Source organism: Scylla paramamosain, chromosome 8 (genome assembly GCF_035594125.1).
Source record: "Scylla paramamosain isolate STU-SP2022 chromosome 8, ASM3559412v1, whole genome shotgun sequence".
Lineage (NCBI taxonomy): Eukaryota > Metazoa > Arthropoda > Malacostraca > Decapoda > Portunidae > Scylla > Scylla paramamosain.
In genome coordinates, this window is record NC_087158.1 from 27,709,173 (window position 1) to 27,729,257 (window position 20,085).

At 46.3% G+C, this 20,085-nt stretch overlaps 1 protein-coding gene across 1 annotated transcript in view; it reads right to left on the reverse strand.

Moving 5' to 3' along the window:
• Window positions 1-1,816: 1,816 nt before the first annotated feature.
• Window positions 1,817-20,085, reverse strand: part of LOC135103085 (cadherin-related tumor suppressor-like) — a 76,702-nt gene continuing 58,433 nt past the window's right edge. Inside the window, 7 exon segments of the mRNA XM_064009069.1 lie at window positions 1,817-5,145; window positions 5,554-6,217; window positions 6,435-6,594; window positions 6,706-11,599; window positions 11,945-12,035; window positions 12,550-12,712; window positions 14,336-14,516. Coding sequence (XP_063865139.1) covers window positions 3,476-5,145; window positions 5,554-6,217; window positions 6,435-6,594; window positions 6,706-11,599; window positions 11,945-12,035; window positions 12,550-12,712; window positions 14,336-14,516 — 7,823 coding nt within the window. The 3' untranslated portion in view covers window positions 1,817-3,475.

Sequence of the window (20,085 nt, forward strand, 5' to 3'; positions counted from 1 at the left end):
ATCCAATCTACTAAAGGTGAATTTTAGTTCAGTTCATTCCAGTTACTGATTGAAGGTATTATAGCCTTCATAATCGGTACTCACTGATTCCTTTCTCACTTTTCGAATCTTCTTTCTTCCTATTCTTTTCTTTTATCTGATTGTTCATAACTCATAACTCATAACTCATTTTTTTCTTGACTCATTTGAGGACGTTCACCAGCTGGATCGCGCATGCGTGGTCCTTGCCGACTTCTTGGGCCACGTTCCCTGGAGAGAATGGTAGATATGGAAGTGAATGGAAGAAGGGGACAAGGGAGGCCAAAGAAGAGATGGAAGGACTGCACAGGGAATGATTAGAGAGAGAGAGAGAGAGAGAGAGAGAGAGAGAGAGAGAGAGAGAGAGAGAGAGAGAGAGAGAGAAACCTATGGAAAAGACTATTGAGGAACGGTCACTTCATGTGCATTTGGTAGAGACTGCAATAGTTCGCAGGAAAGATGGTCAAGGTCTTTCACCACGTCAAACCTACTGCTGCCTCTCGCAGCAAAATGTAACATGTAATGTATTCTCTGTGCTTACCTTAGTGATAGAGAAGGAACGACGCAACTCACTGTCTTACTAAATATAGATAGATGGACAGATATACAGTTAGACTGGTATACAGATAAACACTGGTTGGCAGTGTGTCGCTGTGGGAATAGTGGTGCCTGATATTTTAACACTATCTTTCTACCAGATTAATTTTATTGGTTTCATTATTTCATTATATTGATTTATTTTGGGAATTAAGAGAATAAAAAAGTAAAAGCATTTTATGTATAAAGAGCTTTCATTTCGTATCTATATTTGTGTATCTGTCTGTCTACTTGTATATCTATCTAACTGCCTATCCATTCAACTATTTGTCAACCTATCTATCCATCTCTCAATCCATCCATCAGTCATTCAGTCCATCTATCTAACTATCTATCTATCTATCTTTCATTCAATTTATCTACTTAACTATCTATCCATTTAAGATACCTGTCCCTAACAACATCCTCCCCTCCTCCCTATGAGGATGGTCATGATGGGAGTCTCTATATATGCATGTTCTTGAATTCTCCTTGCATGCTCCAGTTCATCTCATTTCTTTTATCTCCCCTTTCTCTCACAAACTCAACCACTCTGCTCCTTTTTCACTGAGTGTCATCCTCTTTTAGCCACCACATCTATCATTCCCATGCACACTCTTCAATTATATCACTGTCTGTCATTCTTTCTATATGTCCAGTCCACCTTACTGTTGTGCATTCAATCCCTTTCACTGCTCCAGATTTCTGTCCTTCAGCTTAACTTGACATACCAGATCTGTTACATGCATATTTTCATTGTTCTCATCATAATTCATTTTAGCTGCTTGTACCTGTGATTTTTGTCTCGATTTCCACATCACTGAAACTGAAAATGCAAGACCCACCTTTATTTATGTAAGGATTTTCAGTTGTCCATCCAAGAAAGTCAGCAACGCAGTAGTGGTGTAACCTTCCTGTTTCTTTTTTTTCTTTTCCTATATCATGTTGTGGGATGTGTTGAAGAACATATGCATGTGGTGTGATAAAGAAAAAAAATGTCTTAAATACATTACATAAGTCAATGTTGTGTTGTTTAAATTTGTCTCTCTCTGATTTTTAAAGTACCATAAAGCAACTGAATTTGAACATCAATACAATAAGAATAATGAGTTCAATCTCCACTACAGAAGCATTTATAAGAAAACCTACAGTATGTTAAGGAGTGGTGTCCAGAATGGGAAGGAGTCCTATGATTGATCTCTTTCACTTTTCAAACCAACACTCACATTACAAAGGTTTATTACAATATCACTATACATCACATGTTGCATGACATCGCAACACCTCTCGCCGCCATTCATACAGGAAAAAAATAACAACAACAAACAATTTGGCACACCTTGCGTGGCTTGACGTACGAGATATACTGTACAAGAAGTCGATTATGTACACGGGGCGGGGAATGTACAAGAGCCATACTGTTAATCTAATATAGTACACTGTTCGGTCCACTGCTGTTGAGGTTTAGCACTCTCTTCAGTGAAACATTCTTTCAGCAAATTTGGATAGCTGGATCACTCTCTACACAATAATTACAAGACTATCAGTATCCATGAGAGAGATCTGGGTGATTCATACACTAATGATCTCATTACTAAGCACCATGACACCTGTTTGAGATGAATATTTTCTGGTCCTACAAGTGAGGGCGTGAACCTTCTTGTTGCGGCTACCTGAGCACAGGGCAGATGTGGGGTGAGAGGCTGAGGGTGAGGGCCAAGTATGAATGTGAACGAAGAGGAAGGTGAATGAAAGACAGGTGTAGACTGGAGAGTCAGGTGGAGGAAACTGAGGTGACTTTTCATAATGATGTTTAAATACTACTAAAAGAAGGAAAGGTAAGATGTGAAACAGCCCAAATTCGTCTTGGAGGTACAAGAGTTGATCACATGTAGCATGGCTGCCCTGGCTCAGGCTTAAGTTCAGTAGTCAAAAGGCATGGCAATGTTACAAGTAAATGAAAATACAGTAAAACTTACATAAGAGTATGTAAACAAATTTGGCCTCTGAGAATTCACATGACAAAGACTGACTTGCTCTGCTCCACAAGGGAGACAAAGGCAGACTGTATTTGGCAACAGCAAACCAGAATCTAATATTAACAATCATAACAGTTTTGGCAACATGAACTCGAGTATCTTGTCAATAAAAGGTCAACACACTTCTTACCACACACATATACTATTTATATATTTGTATATATCCATGTATACCTTAATATAAATGCATACATACAAAATATATATATAACAATGTTTGATATTCACTGACAATGAAACATAGGGTGGTATGGGCTCTGATACAAGCTAACAAACAGATCTTGCATCACAGACTCTCCCACAGTGTCACTGACTTCATCACAAAGGTCTGTCACTTTTCTCAGTTCAATTAAAGTTCTAGTGATGAAGTCATTCTTCCACTTTCACAAGACCTCACGTTAGGACACAGCCCACTAGTGTTCAGTCACTTTTCTGTACATAATCCTGGGCAATGCATATCAGTTGTTTCATCAGCAAACAATTAGAACGTCCTCAGCTGGCTAAGAGCAGAGAGGCGCCATGGTTTGAACTAGAAGCGTAGTGACTTTACACCGTCATAAGAGTGTGGTGGTGATAATGCCTGTCATGGGAAGGATGGTAAGGTGGGTGGTCCTGGATTCCACTGCAGAAGCCTGAAGACCTTGGCATGGGCAAGGCTTCCCATCTGAACTCTCCTCATTTCTATATCTGTCTCCCTCATGGAGCCAGAGTCCTCCCCAGTGGATACCGGGGGTGATGGCAGGGGAATCGGTTTCCAGGAAACCTGGGTTTCTTTTGTTCCTCCTTATAACCTATAAGCTTTGGCGGCTGGTGACACAAGCCTCGCTCAGCTGCAGCCACCGCTATACATACTCCTCGTTGGGTTTGGGAGTGCCCCGGGTGCTCACTCGTCCATTGGTGGTGTTGTCTGGGAGCTCGGCAATGTCCTTGAACACACCCACCAGGCTCTCGAAGTTGGGACCCCAGTTGAGCAGGTAATCCCATCCGAATGTGGAGCCGTTTGGGGGCTTGTAGGAGCTCATGTTGCTCAGGTCGTCGTCGGACGCCACCAGGGTGCTGAGCGAGCCACGAAAAGAATCAAAACCATCATAGTTTTTGGCTGATTCATTGTCGTGTTCGTTCTCATTATCCACCTCCGCCAGCTTGCTGAAAATCATGTTTCCCGGGCCAAAGTCACGGGTCACTTTCTCATAGTTATTTTCATATTCAAACTCTGAGCAAGTAAAGGAGTCATTGCCAGACTCATCGGTAGAAGAATCTGGAGGCTCCAGGAGTTCAGTATTTGTTTCAATGAGCTCCGCAAGTTTGTCTTTCCTCTGGTTGTCTTCGCTGGAGGAGGACACAGCGTCCAGCGTGGAGACAAGGGAGGAATTGCGAGGCCGTGTGTTGAGCCGCTCTATCTCCTCTGGGGTGAGACCCAGGCTGACACTGCTGTCATGCTTTTTCTTCTTAGTAGATTGAGATGATGCATGCATCGACCCAGATGACTGGGAAAGATGTGACACAGGTGAGTTGAGAGATCTCTCACTTGTGGACATGACATCCTTCACCCCAGGACCCTGAGAGGAGGCTAACAGTGCTGTCTGGAGGGGCTTTCCACTAATATCCTGTAAAGTGAGGATGCGTGGTGTCTGCTGAGACAGTTCTGAGGAAGGAGATAAGCGGGCAAGGGGTGTTGTGGCTTGCATTTTGAGGACAGATGGTGATTCTCGTGGTGCTACAGGGTTGGGACTCTGCCTCATTAGGTTGCGAGGACTCTCGCGGTGCGGAGTGTTGGGGAAGTTGTGTGGGGAGTGGCGGTGGTTGTGCTTGTGGTAGCCAGGCACGTGTGGGTTAGTCTTATACTTGCGGACATTGCCATCTCTGTATCCTTTGTAGTGGTATACAATGTCTATGTCAGAGGGTGCAATGGATGAAGCATTTTCCAGGTCATAGTGTTCTGGTGCCTCAGAGTCTGGCATGTGGCCCAGTCCAGCCATGGCGTCACGGTCCTGCAGTTGAGATTCATCCACACGCAGCGGTACGCCTGGAGACTTGTTCATCACCTCCCGCTCAATGATGTCTGGCCTCTGGGGTCGCTCGTGGTCCCTTTCCTTGTATTTCTTTGTGGCCAGCTCCTGGGAAAGGTGGGTGCGCAGGACATCATCAGTCATCTCGGCACTCTCCACATAGCCTGAGTCCTGCGGGGACCTGCCAGAGTCTGAGGAGGTGTTGGCCAAAAGTGCTGACCCGTTCTGCTTGACGTGAACTCCACTCTTCTCTCGGCGTTGACGGCGTACACGGTACACAATGAATGACACCAGGATGGCGACCAGCAGCAGGACAAAGAAGACAATGACAAGGGTGATGCCAATGGAGAGAGGATCAGTAGAGGCAGCTGGGCCAAGATCCGCAGCTGTGCAGTCTGTAACTAGGGACACTCCACGTGCCACAGCCTCCAGCAGTGATCCTGTTGAGTTGAGTGGCTGGACCTCTCCATCCACACTGAAGGTTGACATGCAGCCCACAAATCCTGGCAAAACAATGAGGTTAATACCTTCATAACTCTAATCACTATCAAGTACATACAACTACACAGATAAAATTTGATCTGAATGGAGACTGTTTTACTTTTATTATAGATGTATTAATAACTTAAATGTAAGTATATTATTAAAAGGAGTAATAAAGATATGTAAATTTACAAAGATGAACTGTGACAAAAATTAATACTTCCTCAAAAAACAGTTTGTATTCTTAAATATGGATAATGTAACATGTATAAAGAAAATTCTGATTTATCTCAGCTAGTTGTTTTAATAACAACTTGCTATCTTACCATCATTTACAGTAAAAGGAACATTTATTCCAAAAAGGTGAAGCTAGAACAGGCTGGCTGGGCTGATAACAATAATTAAACAGTGAGAGAATTTTGACTTACCAACAGGAGTGTAGGGGAGCTGGCCTGAGAAGCGAGGGGCAGCACCCAGGGTGAGGGAGGTGAGGTAGGCATCCAGGAAGTCGTGAATGTAGGGCAGATCCAGCTCATCACCAACAGGTACACCATCCAGCACCAGCCTGAAGGTGGACTGGGCAGCCAGCAGGGTGAGGTTGTGCCAAGCCCCATCACTGACTGACACTTCTGGAATGGTCATGTTGATTGGCTGATTGGCACCCAGCTTGGAAGTGTACTGTAGCCGTCCTCCGCGTACCTCCACCAGTGTGAAGTCATTGTTGGTGGCTGAGTGCAGTAAGAGTCCGTCTTCCATCCTGGTGCGGAAGCTAAAGGAGAGACTCTTTGGTGGTGGAGGCGACACTTGGCGAGTGTGGCGGGTGTGCACCTCCCGTGACCAGCGGGAGTGTTGCTCATAGAGGCGTGGCAGCAGCTGTCGGCGGCGGTGCTGTTCTGTTATGAGGAACTCTACATAGGCACCACGGGTGAAGGAGGCAGGGCGGAGGGACGCTTCACAGTCTGGTGCCACCAAGCCATTGGCACAGCGACACATGTGAGTGGACCAGCGGTCGAGGCAGGTGGCACCTTCACCACATGGGTTCCCAGCACACACATCAGCCACTCGTTCACATGTGTCAGAGATCCCTCGAGCCTGAGGAAATACAAGCTGTTAGTTACAGAAAGGGGAAAACCAGGAATATCATGATAAGTTGGCTGGTGAGAAGCTTGTAAGGAAAGTTCACTTGTGATGCACAGTAAATAAGTTATGGTAAAAAAACATATCCATTCCATTTTACAAGCAAATAATTATTGTCTGTAAACAAAAAGAAAGCAAAATAGATGAAAACAGTCCATTGTCTGTTACTTACCTGGATAGGACCTGTGAGATTAAGTGGCCGACCATTTATAGAAACTGTCTGGATGCATCCAATGAAGTCATCAGCAAGGACTTGGCCTGGCCGCTCTTGCAGGGGGTCTACTGTCATCACTCCACCCAAGTACATTGGTTCATTGTTGAAGTTGAGTGTCCTGCAAACCATGAAATGATTAGTATGAGATGGGGAGTTTATTACAACAACTAAGAAATTATATCACTTATTTACTGCACATTTCAGAAAGAATGTTCAGCCATCAACTCACCCAGTGCGTGCCGTGTCATCACTGTAGCAGGTGCCATCATTGGAGCGGCATTCATCACATGTCTCTCCATTGTGGGTGCAGGAGGCAACACTGAGGGATATGACCCGGCCATTGCGAGTCGCTGTCAGTTTGTACCACTTGCCATCTGACACTGATTTCTCCACTTGGATCCTGGAGATGGCTGTTCTTGCTCCACCAAAGCTGAAGCGGGGCTGTCCACCTTTCAGCTCAATGGCCACAAAATCAGAGCGACCACCAGTTTGGAGACCATAATTGTAGACAAGAAGTGCATCAGGTTTGTTGGTAGAGAAAGTGATGGAGATGTCATTTGTGGTGGAGTCCAGGGTAGGGAAAGTCATGTAGGAGAGTTCACTAAAGCTGAAGGTAGACTTTTCACAATGGGTGCCATAAAAGTTGATCTTGCATGAGCAATGATAGCCAGGCTTCAGGGAGACACAAGAACCTCCATTGAGACAAGGGTTGGGACGGCAGGACTCGCTGGCCAGCTCACACTGATTCCCTCGGTACCCTGGTCGACACAGACAGAAGAAACCACCTTCCAGTGTTGTCTGACATGAACCTCCATTGCGACACGGGTTGTCATCACAGGCATTGGTCTTGTCAAATTCGCACTGTGGTCCTTGGCGGGTAGGTGGACAGGTACACATGAAATGGAAACTCTTCCTGGAGCAGGTACCACCAAACTGGCAAGGGTTAGGTGAACAAGGGTCTTGGCGCAGTTCACATCTTGACCCCGTGAAGCCCTGACGACATCTGCATGACACGTCGTGGCGAATGAGTGATGATGTAAAAATAAAGCTGGGAGAATCTGTAATCTCTGTTTCTCCATAAGCATGAATGCCATGTGAACACTCACCACCATTCTTGCATGGTGTGTCACTGCAGGGGTTGTAGTCAACAATCATCTGTAGTCCCTGCAGAGACTGGGTGAGGCTGGGTTCCTCCACTGCAAGTTTGCGAGTCACTTCAGCTGGCTGGAGGAAGGAGCTGCCACCTTGAGAGGCTACTGAGAGGGTCAGATCTGTGTGGGAGTCAACATCCAGCATGGAGTAGATGCGTACTTGGCCGCCTGCAAACATGGGTACCAGTGTGTCTACAAAAGGCTTGTAGTACAGGCGGAGAAAGCGTTCAGCTGTGACATTCAGCAGTCTCAGTGTTAGACTGTTGTCCAAAGTATTGTTGTCAAAGGATTCAAACTGAAGAGTGACCTTGGAGGTGACATCTGGATGTTTGCCATCATTGCCTGAAACACTCAATGTGTATGTGTGGTCCCTTGGCACTCTCATAGCATGCAGGTTGCAGGCGTTGGGGATGGAAAAGATGGCAGCATCTTCAGTTAGAATCTCACAGAAATATTGACCAGCTGTATCAGCATCATTGGGATGGACATCAGCCACTTTGCCTCCAGGAAAGACTCCCTGGAAGGTCTGCACCTTGACTGTGACAGTGCGTGGTGTGGAGGGAGAGTCATTCTTATCCACCACAATAATGGACACTGGGTATTCAGATTTCATCTTGGGCTTGCCGCTGTCCTCCACCTCAATGCGGAAGGTGAGCTTTGGTGTGGTTTCACGGTCAATGCTGCGGGTAGTCTTGACCTCCCCTGTTGCTTGGTCTACTGTGAAGAATTCGCGGTGTTCACCACCCACAATATAGTATGTGAAAGGCTGTGTGTTGGGTGCTAAATCTGGATCAGTTGCACTGAGAGTCATCACTGAAGTCATGGCTGGTTCATTCTCTCCCACATAGCCTACAATGTTAGGAGGATCAAACTGTGGACCATTGTCATTCACATCATCTAAGATGACACGAACAAGCGTGGTGCCAGTCTGTGGTGGTGACCCATTGTCAATGGCCCCCACTGTCAAGTTGTAGACTTGAATGGTCTCACGATCCAACTGGGCTGTTGTTTCAATCACACCACTCTGTGGGTCCACTTTGAACACCTGTCCCAAGTTTCCACCAATGATGGAGTACGTGAACTGGTTGTTCTGTGGCTGCACATCAGAATCCACTGCTGTGACAGTAAGTACAAGTGTGCCCACCAGAGCGCCCTCAGAGAGGCGGGTTTCATACAGAGGCTGGGAGAATACTGGTGGGTCATTGCCATCCTGGATGGAAATGGTGATCTGTGCCTCATCAGTGTCATTTCCACGTATGCTGCCAGCATTCTTGGCCATGACGGTCAGCACCACTCTGTTCTGGCTCTCCCGGTCAAGACTGCGTGCCACTGTAATAACACCTGTGGTTGGCTGAATGAGGAAGCCACGGTCATTACTTGCACCCACAAGAAGATAATACACCATTCCATCCTCTCCTTTGTCTTCATCTGTGGCCTGAATAGCACCCACTGATGTGCCAATCTGAGCTGATTCTGACACAGTGAACTGGAACACTGACTGAATGAAGCGAGGGAAGAACTCGTTCCGCCCGGTGACGTGCACCACAAGGATGGTGGAACCCCACTGAGAGGAATCAGGGTTGGCAGCACGCACATTCAACACATACTGGCTCTTTTCCTCATAGTCAAATACACGCTTGGAAGTGACCACACCTGTATCAGGATCCACTGAAAAATATTCCTTCCCATCTCCTCCCACCAGAGAATACTTGATCACAGCATTCTTTGTCAAGTCTATATCTGTGGCATTCAGCTTGAACACTGTTGTGCCAGCATTGGCATTTTCAGCAATATAAGCATCATATTTGTCTTGGCTGAATCTGGGTGGGTTGTCATTGATGTCAGTAAGCACAACTGTGAGGAGGGCTGTGGAATTGAGAGGCTGAAAAGCCAAATCACGTGCAGTGATATTGAGGGTGTATTCCTGCACAGAGTCATAGTCCAGTGGATGCATGATGGTCACATCTCCAGTGTTTTCATCAATAGCAAACTTGCCCGCCTCATTGCCACTTGTGATGGAGTAGCGTACAATTCCATTAGGACCCTTGTCACCATCCTTGGCCAGCAATGAGCCGATGGTGTTACCCAGTGGCTCATTCTCCAGAACACTGAACTGATAACTGAGTGCCTGGAATTCTGGAGCATATTTGTTCTCACCAGTCACCACCAGAGTGACAAGCACCTCATCTTGCAGTGGGGGAACACCGCGATCCAAGGCACGTACCAGCAGCACAAACTGAGTGTCTACTCGACCCTGCAGCTGCCGTGCTACTGTGATCCATCCGGTCTTCTGCTCCAGCAAGAAATAGTCAGAACCATTGCCACCCACTTTCTGGTACTCTATTTCAGCATTGATGCCAAAGTCATGTTCGTCTATGGCCTCAAGTTGGATGATAGACTGCCCAATAGCAGAATTCTCAGGAACAGGTGTGAAGTATCGGTCTTGCAAGAACTTGGGTGGGTTGTTATTTGCATCCACTACATTGATCTCAACTGAGCTCTCTGAGGACATGGGTGGCTTCCCATTATCTGTGGCTACCACCACCAGTTGATATTGATTCTCTGGTGAAGGGCCCTTGAGTGTGTGCTTGTACTGTAGTGCTTGTTTTGAGAAAATGTCCCCACTTGCTGGATCTACACTAAAGAAATCTGAAGGGAACTTGAGCGAGTAAGAAATTATGCTGTTTGGACCTTGCTTGTCACGATCTGTAGCTGTGACTTGACCTACAAAAGCTACATTTCTTTGCAGCTCTGGGAAATTAAATACATAATAACTCTGCTCAAATTCTGGGGCATTATCATTCTCATCCTGCACAGTTATGGTGAGTGGTGTTTCTGCACGCCATGAGCCATCCACAGCTGAGACCTTCAGTAGGTATTCATCATTGAGCTCCCGGTCAATGGCTCTTGCCACTGTCACATTGCCACTCACAGAGTCAATGTAGAACTTGCCACCAGGGTTTTCAGTAAAACTGTAGGTTGCATTAGCATTCTCACCAATGTCCCTGTCACTTGAGGTTACCTGGATTACAAATGTTCCCACTTCAGCATTCTCTGTCACATTGACACTGAATAAACGGGTGAAACGTGGTGGATTATCATTTTTATCTTGGACAGTAACAACTACCATAGCAGTGCCTGTTTGTGCTGGAGTGCCTTTATCCACAGCCTCTACTGTCAGGGTGTACACTTCCACCTCCTCTCGGTCCAGCTGGATCTTGGTGTAGATACGGCCAGTCTCAGCATCTAGCGTGAAGGCCTCAGCAGCTGGTGAATCTCGGCGAAGCTGGTAGACAACCTCAGCATTAGTGCCAGAGTCTCTGTCAGTGGCAGTGACGGTAGCCACCAACTGTGGTGGATATTGTGCTTCAAGGATGCTGGCATTATACACTGACTGTGAAAACACTGGTGCATTGTCATTGTAGTCATTCACATTGACCACTAATTGAGTGACAGAGGCAAGAGGTGGGTCATCAGAGTCTTGTGCAGCCACCCACACTTCATATCGTGCTGCTGTTTCATAGTCCAGACCAAACTGGGAGATGCGTAGCTCACCAGTGTTCTCATCAACAACAAAGGCCTGGCCCACATTTCCGCCAGCAATACTGAAGCGAACAGCACCCATGGGACCAGCCTTGGGAGACGTAGCAGTGAGGGTTGTCACCAAGTCCCCACGCGCTGCCTCGCTGAAGCTGAAGGTTTTCTCGAGTGGTTCAAAGACAGGGAACAAAGTGTTGGGTTTGAGGTGGACCTGCAGTGTGGCTGTGGTGGAAAGTGGTGTCTCTCCAGAGTCAGTTGCAAGAACCTCCAACTGGTATTCCTCTTCCCCGGCCAGTGCTGTTGATGCCTTGATGACACCTGTTTCTTGGTTCATGTAGAATTTGTCAGCATCATTGCCTGAGAGGTAGTAAGTGACCCGTCCATTTGCACCATCATCAGGATCCAGAGCCTCACTCCCAAATACAAAGTTTCCTGCAATGAAACATGGTTATAGTTTACATGTGGCTTGTTTGGTTTAATGTAAAAGAATAGTTCACTTAACTATAATGAAACATAAAAGCACGAGTTAAAATGAAGTGACTTAGTTGTACATGAGGCTGTCTTTATAACTAGGAACTATTTATTATCATCATTGATTGGGCAGTTTGAGGATTACACCAGCAGTTCTGTAGTCCTGGGTTTGATTCCCAAGACATACTCTGAGTGTTGAAAACTCTGATGTTCCTTCTTTCTGATTAATTTGTAATTCTTCAAAGGAGGAGTCTGATGAATGAAAGATTGCACTGCAGGCAGGTGAAGGGGTGGGGAGGCACACACCTGGAGCCATGGGGTCTGGCACATGGATGAGGTACTGGCTCTGGGTGAAGGTTGGTGCATTGTCATTCTCATCTGTCACAGTCACCATAACCTGCAAGTCATAAAGCACTTTGTTACCACAATGTCCAAATTGCCAGGTTAGATTACTGTGGAATGAATCATTGTTATAAGAATGTAATAAACTTCATATCTGTACATGTCTCTGGATAGATATTATACTTTGAGGGAAATTACTTTGAATGTGATGGATGATGGAAATAATGATTATGATTATCACAAGTTACACAAAATCCATCAGTCACTGCTAATGTGGTGGTGGTGGTATTTTTTCATACCAATTACCTCTAGTGTTGGTGCCATCATGATGTTGAACACCAAGACTACTGGTACTGGTGAAAGCACACATCTACACATACACATACAGAACTACTGAAAGTGCAGAGTTTAGGTGTGTTTAAGCTGCCACTGAGGACAGGTGATGAATGCCTACATTACTGCTGAAGCCACACTGGCAAGCACATAAATTCCTGTACTACTGCAGGCACAGCACTAAATAACCACATCAACGCCTAGCTGAAAGTAGCACCAATGAGGAAGTGTCTTACCTGTGTGGTGGCTGAGCGGGCTTCAGTGAGGGAGGAGTCCTGAGCCTGCAGCACCAGCATGTACCGAGCCACCTTCTCCCGGTCCAGATGAGCCACTGTGCGGATGATGCCAGTCCATTCCTCCACCATGAAGACTCCAGCAGCTCCCTCCACCAAGGAGTACCTGGTGGAAACATAAGGTTGCTAGGCTGTGCTGCAGGGGTTGGTGGTGGATTTAGTATGAAGGGGTGTGTGGGTATGGTTGGTGGTGGGTTTAGAGTGAAGGGTGGCATGGATGGGATTGGTAGTGAGCTTAGTGTGTGAAGGGGTCTGTGGTTTGGGCTGGCAGGGGGTTAAGTGTGAAAGGTTGTGTGGATGGGATCTGTAGTGAGTTTAGAGTAAAGGGTTGTGTGGATGGGGCTGGTAATGGGTTTGGAGTGAAGGGCTGTGTGGATAGGGCTGGTAATGGGTTTGGAGTGAAGGGCTGTGTGGATAGGGCTGGTAATGGGTTTGGAGTGAAGGGCTGTGTGGATGGGATTGGCAGGGGGGTTTAGTGTGAAGGGCTGAGTGGCTGGGGTTGGCAGAGGGTTTAGTGTGAAGGACTTCATGGACAGGATTAGTTGTGAGTTGGTTGCTAATCTGGGTGGCAGGGGTTGGTTGTGCTGCAGCACGGTGTAATATGTACTCTCTCTCTCTCTCTCTCTCTCTCTCTCTCTCTCTCTCTCTCTCTCTCTCTCTCTCTCTCATCTAAACATTCAGGACAAGTTTTACAATATAACACACACACACAAAAGCACATCACCCATAGTATAGGTGGAGGGTGGTGAAAGATCATCATTCCCTTGGGTCTATGGATTAACTTCTGGAGAGAAAGATGATGGGAGGGGGGGGAGCACAACAAGACGCTGTCCTACCTCTTGCAAGTGTAAGAGACAACTTAGATTGCATTATACCCACCTTTGTTTAGTAACTGAACTGTCATTAGAAAGTACCCATGGGTGTTTTTATTTTTTATTTCTATGAAATAAATTTAATTGTCTGAGAGAGAGAGAGAGAGAGAGAGAGAGAGAGAGAGAGAGAGAGAGAGAGAGAGAGAGAGAGAGAGAGAGAGAGAGAGAGAGAGAGAGACGAGAAGGGGGGACAAGAAGGAGGAATGGGAATCATGGGGGTGATGAAGAGGGGCGGGAAGGGGGATGTGGAGGGGGAGAGGAAGATGGCGACCTAAGATACACGTCAGAGGCAGCTCCAGCCAATGACAGTTGCCATGAAAAAAGGATAACAAAAGTAACTTTTGTCAGAAATATAGAAATATAGGTAAGAAAGCTGTTTCATCAAGTAAGGAGCCGTCTGTACCATGAGGAAAGAAATGAAGTGTCTCTTCGTTGTAAATCCTCCCACTTCTTTTCTAATCCGAATTTATAATATTCACCATCTTCATTACTCACTCTTAGGTTCCATCACATGATACACAGTTCATAACCTATTCCATTCATAATTTATGTAACACCACATCCTCCTGTCTTCCTCGACCTCTCGTGCTTTACTCACACGCTTCTCTAACTTCCTTACACATCTTTTCCATCTGTTCCTCATACACAATAAACATTTCCATTTAAATACTGCAGTTTATCTCCTCCTCACACATCATTTCTCATTCATCACATAATTTCTCCAAACATATTCACTCCTACAATTATCATACACGCACACCCATTTATTTTCAATCTTTATTTAACCGCTTATCTTTCTTTCCTTTGCTTTACTCCTTACTGCTGCCTCCTCTCTCTTTTCCCAGTCAGTCCCTCACCTGATCTTGGCATTGGCACCAGAGTCCATGTCGGTGGCGGCCACGGCGACCACCTGGGTATCAGGATCCACGGACTCGCTCACTTCAGCCTGGTACACCTCATTCTCGAACCTGGGAGCATGGTCGTTCTCGTCCTGCACCAACACTGAGATGGTTCCTGTGCCAGTGAGTCGTGGTGTGCCTGCAGAAGGAATGAAAGGTTAAGATTTAGGGTGCCCGAGCTGAAAGTGTAATGTTAAAAGGCAATGTTTGTGCATCAGTGAAAAATCTTTGTAATATGAGCAGGGTGCAGTGACCTCGGCTTGCTAAATGACAGTCAAGGACGTATTACAGAGAGAGAGAGAGAGAGAGAGAGAGAGAGAGAGAGAGAGAGAGAGAGAGAGAGAGAGAGAGAGAGAGAGTTGACAGTTCCAAAGATTTATACAGAAGTCGTGGGGTTAATTCGTGACCCTTAAGCTAAGCGTGGCGATTAAATGTTACTACGCACTCTACTTTCACTACAGCAGCAGCAGCAGCAGCAGCAATGGCATCAGGAATAACACTTCTGCCACTTTTCCTGCTACTACTACAGATAATACAGCAATAACAACAATAATGATGATGATGATGATGATGATGATAACAATAATAATAATAACAATAATAATGATAACTGCGACGAGCTGTGTGATAAAGACGATCTTGAAATTTCTATCCCGCTGTCACACCACCGCCAAGACTGACGCTTCTGATCTTGCGCCTCACGCTTGCTCTTCCACAGCTCCTCAAAGTGCAAGCCCACGATATTACTCATAGTGGTATGGAGCTTTTTTTTTTTCACTACAGATGGTATGTGACAATGAAAAGGATCCTCGAAGTTACCCAAATTTAGACCTGATGACTTGTGGGTGTTCCTCATGACGGTGCTTGTGATCCACGCGATGGTGATGGAAGGAAGCTGAGGGTGCGCATTCTCAAAAGTTTCGTCACCTCATTTCGACTTTAAGAGGATGCTATTGGGGTTTTTATAAGCGTTTTCATATTCTAAGGATGGTTTATAAAAGATTCTGCATCATCAGTGGGAAAAAAAAATACTCACGAGAATCCGATAGATTTCTGTGGCCTTTGAAAATAGTTGAGAGCCCAATGCACTTCAAGATACGAGCTCAGAATGAGAAGAAAACGTTCCTTCTTCCTCACTCATAACTAATCGTGTTCATAGAGAAAATAGAAACAAGAGAAGAAACTATACAACATTTTTCATGAGCTGCTTTGTGTAAGTCAACTGGCCTGTTGCAGTCTCCTTATTTTCTTACGTTCATAGTCTTCATATTGTAGTCCTATAGAGGAAAGATGAAATGGCAAGAAAATGTGCCATATAACGCCTCCAGTATTCCAACTTGTTCCTTCAGCGCCTGACAAGTTCTTCATTCAGCGGAAGATAGTGATACCATCTCTAAATGGCCGCTCATGACCACTAGTCACTCGAAGGAACTACTGAAACAAACAATTCTGTGTCTATGGCTGGAGGTAAGTACAATACAAGGATGGCCAGCTGAATCGCTTGGGGTTTAGGTGAAGTTCTAAGCTTCGCGAGGACTGGGTAGGCAGGCTGGCAGGATTGTCTGGCAGCAAACAACGCCAGCTCTTCCCCTTGCCGTCGTAAATCAATGGTCTCTCTCTCTCTCTCTCTCTCTCTCTCTCTCTCTCTCTCTCTCTCTCTCTCTCTCTCTCTCTCTCTCAAGCTACACACGTCTCGTTTGCTCTCAGATCTCGACGCTTCAAACGACGCGCTATGAGGTATTATGTGGCATCATTATTTTTCACCCGGAGTCAGGAATCCCAAGTATCGCATATTAAGGCTCCTTGGATATCGGGGCGCCCAGGTAAGGGATGGTGGACGACTGCCGTAAATCATAGAAAAAGGAGAAGATATGGGAGTTTTGATTGATTTATATTGTAATGATTTATGGGCTACGAGACGAACTCAACTAATTGACAGTGTGTGTTTGGAGGTTCCCGGGGAAGAACAAGGGGGCACGTGATTACAGTGGCGCTAATATAAAAAAAGAGAAGAAAAAAAAGAAAAAGATATAAGTAAAAGAAAGAAAAGATGAAAAATTCTGCTCAGTGTTGCAAGATCTGCGCTCCACTTTCCTGCCGCCGCCGAACCCATCTTCCCATTTCAAAATCAAGCAGTAATTCCTCTAATTCTCCTACTTTTACTTTCAATTTAAAGCAATTACACTGATGGTCTACACTGAACTCCGCCACCGCGCTATCGAATGATGACGCAACGAAGCGGCGACCTCGAGAAACAGCGACGTCTTTTAGAATGTTCGCACGTGACGATGTTAATGACGTTGATGATGATGATGTTGATGATGAAGGACGCTGATAATGACAACGGTGGTGATGGTGGTGAAGGTGACGGTAGAAGGCGATAAAAGATAATGACGCCCATCAATTTGATAAATATTTCTTATTGCAAAACGGAGAGTGTGGAGATGAAGAGATAGAGAATGAAATTGAGTGAGAGAAAGAGAGAAGGAAAGAGAAAGGGAAGGGAAGGGAAGGGAAGGGAAGGAAAAGGCTGGTCACCCATCACCCATGCTCCCTAGAGGCTGTTGAAACCATTCCCTCCCCATCACCTCCCATCATCTCCTCCTCTCCCCACCCCAGCACCCCCCTTCACACGCCCTTACACTCCGCACCCCACCCCATCCCCGCTCCTTCCTTCTCCTGCCCCCCCCGTATATCGATAAATATTCTTCGGTACTTTCTATTGGACAACTAAATCATGCCAAGTGAGTGCCCTTCCCTGGAATCTCTCTCTCTCTCTCTCTCTCTCTCTCTCTCTCTCTCTCTCTCTCTCTCTCTCTCTCTCTCTCTCTCAGAAGTAGTAGTAATAGTAATAGTTGTTGTTGTTGCTGTTGTAGAATAAGAAAAAATTTTACTACTTCTACTGCTGCTACTACTACTACTACTACTACTACTACTACTACTACTACTACTACTACTACCTACTACTACTACTACTACTACTACTACTACTACTACCTACTACTACTACTGCTACTACTACTACTACTACTACTACTGTATTAGCACCAATTACAGCGATAAAAATAATGATAACGATAATAATTGAAATGAGAAAGGAGAAGGAAGAGGAGGAAGAGGAGGAGATGAGAGAAGGCGAAGAGGAGAGGTGATGAGAGAGAGACAAAAGAAGAGAAGAGAGGAGGAAGAGAAAAGAGGAGAATGGGCACGAAATGAGGCTTAACGTGCTTTGGGTGAAAGAACCGTGAGTGTATGTATGTAAGTATGAGTGATACGCTTACTTGAGAGTGTGTGTGTGTGTGTGTGTGTGTCTGTGTGTGGGCGCGAGGGTGGTGAAAGTTAGTTACTGATAGTTATGCATGCCTTCCATACATGCCTACAACTCTCTCTCTCTCTCTCTCTCTCTCTCTCTCTCTCTCTCTCTCTCTCTCTCTGTCTAACATTCCTGCAAGTCTAGAAGCGTTCGTGAGAGGCTGGGGCGGGAAGAAAGGGAGGGATGGCGGAAAGTAGGAGGAGGAGGAGGAGGAGGAGGAGGAGGAGGAGGAGGAGGAGGAGGAGGAGGAGGAGGAGTAGGAGGAGGAGGAGGAGGAGGAGAGAGTAAAAATAGGGGCAAAGGGAGGGCAGCGGGGAGGGATATGGGAGGGATGGGCACAGGGGATGTTGGCCATGCTATAAAAATTCGCTCATTCATCACATCCTGTAATTTAGATTAATGTGTCGGTTGGCCTGCGAGGAAGGAATGGGGGAATGGGGGACTGAAGATGGGGAGCCTCAGGGCAGTGATGGGGGCTATAGGCAGGGGCCACTCCATTATATCGCCACTTGACCATTAGCACGAAGAGAGAGAGAGAAAAAAAAAGAGCAAAAAACAACAGCAACAATGGCGCTAGTTAATGTTTTAAACTTACTGTCTTGTGATGGTTTACTTCAAATTTTTGGCCATCTCTCTCTCTCTCTTTTTTCTCTTTCTGGAGGTATGAGAGAGAGAGAGAGAGAGAGAGAGAGAGAGAGAGAGAGAGAGAGAGAGAGAGAGAGAGAGAGAGAGAGAGAGAGACGGCTCACTTTTGGTGGCCGCCGACAAAGTTACAACTAACCGGAGGAGACGCAGAAGAAGGAGTGAAAAGTGCGAGGACGCAAAGGTACCGCTGTATCTAGTAATTAAGGTGAGTAATACCAGGTGAGCACTGTGAGTTGTGTGGCATTTTCTTGGCGGAGTGGTATTTTCAGACTGTGTGTGTGTGTGTGTGTGTGTGTGTGTGTGTGTGTGTGTGTGTGTGTGTGTGTGTGTAGGGTGTTGCGAGCGTTCTTGACCTTACGCCGCGACTGCACACCTCCCCGCCCGTCACACACATCCACCCACCCACCCCACCTCTCCCGTTCTCCCTCGGCCACCCCGCCCATCTCGCCTTCCTTCCTCCGCCCCGAAGTGACGCAAGACAGAGCCATCCCTGCAGGCAGCATGAAGGTCGACACTCAGCCTCGCCCCGCCGCCAGCCTCGTCCCCGCGTCCCTCTGCGCTGCTCAATACTTCGGTGTCTTGATCCGCTCCGGCCCTAAACCTCCCCATAAATACAGCAAAAATTATAGGTCACGTCCTTATCCCTCCACGAACCTATACAAGAGGGGCAGTGGAGTGCAATTTCCACCCCTACGATAGCCGGGAGTGGACGGCATGCGTTGTGTTTGCTGGGGGTGAGACGCGGGGAGAGAGAGAGAGAGAGAGAGAGAGAGAGAGAGAGAGAGAGAGAGAGAGAGAGAGAGAGAGAGAGAGAGAGAAAGGACCATATTCTGAAACACTTCTGCGCTTCACCTCCACTACTTTCAATAGGCTGTAGTTGAAGTTACACTTGTCTGGGTGCTTTTTATGGTTACAGCGACAGATTAACAAAATTTCTACATTATTAACAGGAGAAACACTCTTGAAAACCTGGCTAAGCATCTCTGCGGACTTTGAGAATTATTGTGGGGAGAGAGGAAAGGGTTTCTGAATACAAGTCAGAGAGAGAAAGAGAGAGAGAAAGAGAGGGAGAGGGAGAGGGAGAGGGTGGCTGCACAGGGCCGGACATCACCATCGCCATCCCATCCCCCTTCCACTATGTATGGGGTTCGGTGTGGCATGACTGGGGTCCATCCGTCGACCCCAGTTTAGTGCCGGGGAATAGTATGCATGCATGGAGGTGCGCCCATTATTTCAGGGCCGCAGTGCCCCTAGACTGCACGCCGCGGCCTGAGGGTCACATGCGTCGAGGCTTAATGATTCCAGATTATACGGTGGATTGTCATTGGTGGCCGGTGATGCTGTGAGTCCCGGTGCTTGGCCAGGCGAGGTGCAGTGTGCTCTACCGGTCTCCTCTCCTCCTCCTCCTCCTCCTCAGCACTCCTCTCCTCGTCCTCCTCATTCTATTGTTCATTTTTCCTTCCTCCTCTCATTCCTTCAACACGATTCCTTCTTCTACGTCAGTTTTTTTTTCTTTAGAGTCTGCCGGGGTTTATACTTTGTGCTTGTCTACTACATGCTCTTCCTTTACAGTTGTGTTGTGTATGCTTTTTTTTTTGCTTCTCTCTCTCTCTCTCTCTCTCTCTCTCTCTCTCTCTCTCTCTCTCTCTCTCTCTCTCTCTCTCTCATCATGGTATCCTTCCTCCTCCAACTCTTCTCGCACGTCTCGTTTTTTCCTCCTTCATAAGTGGAAAACAATGTAAACATCTTC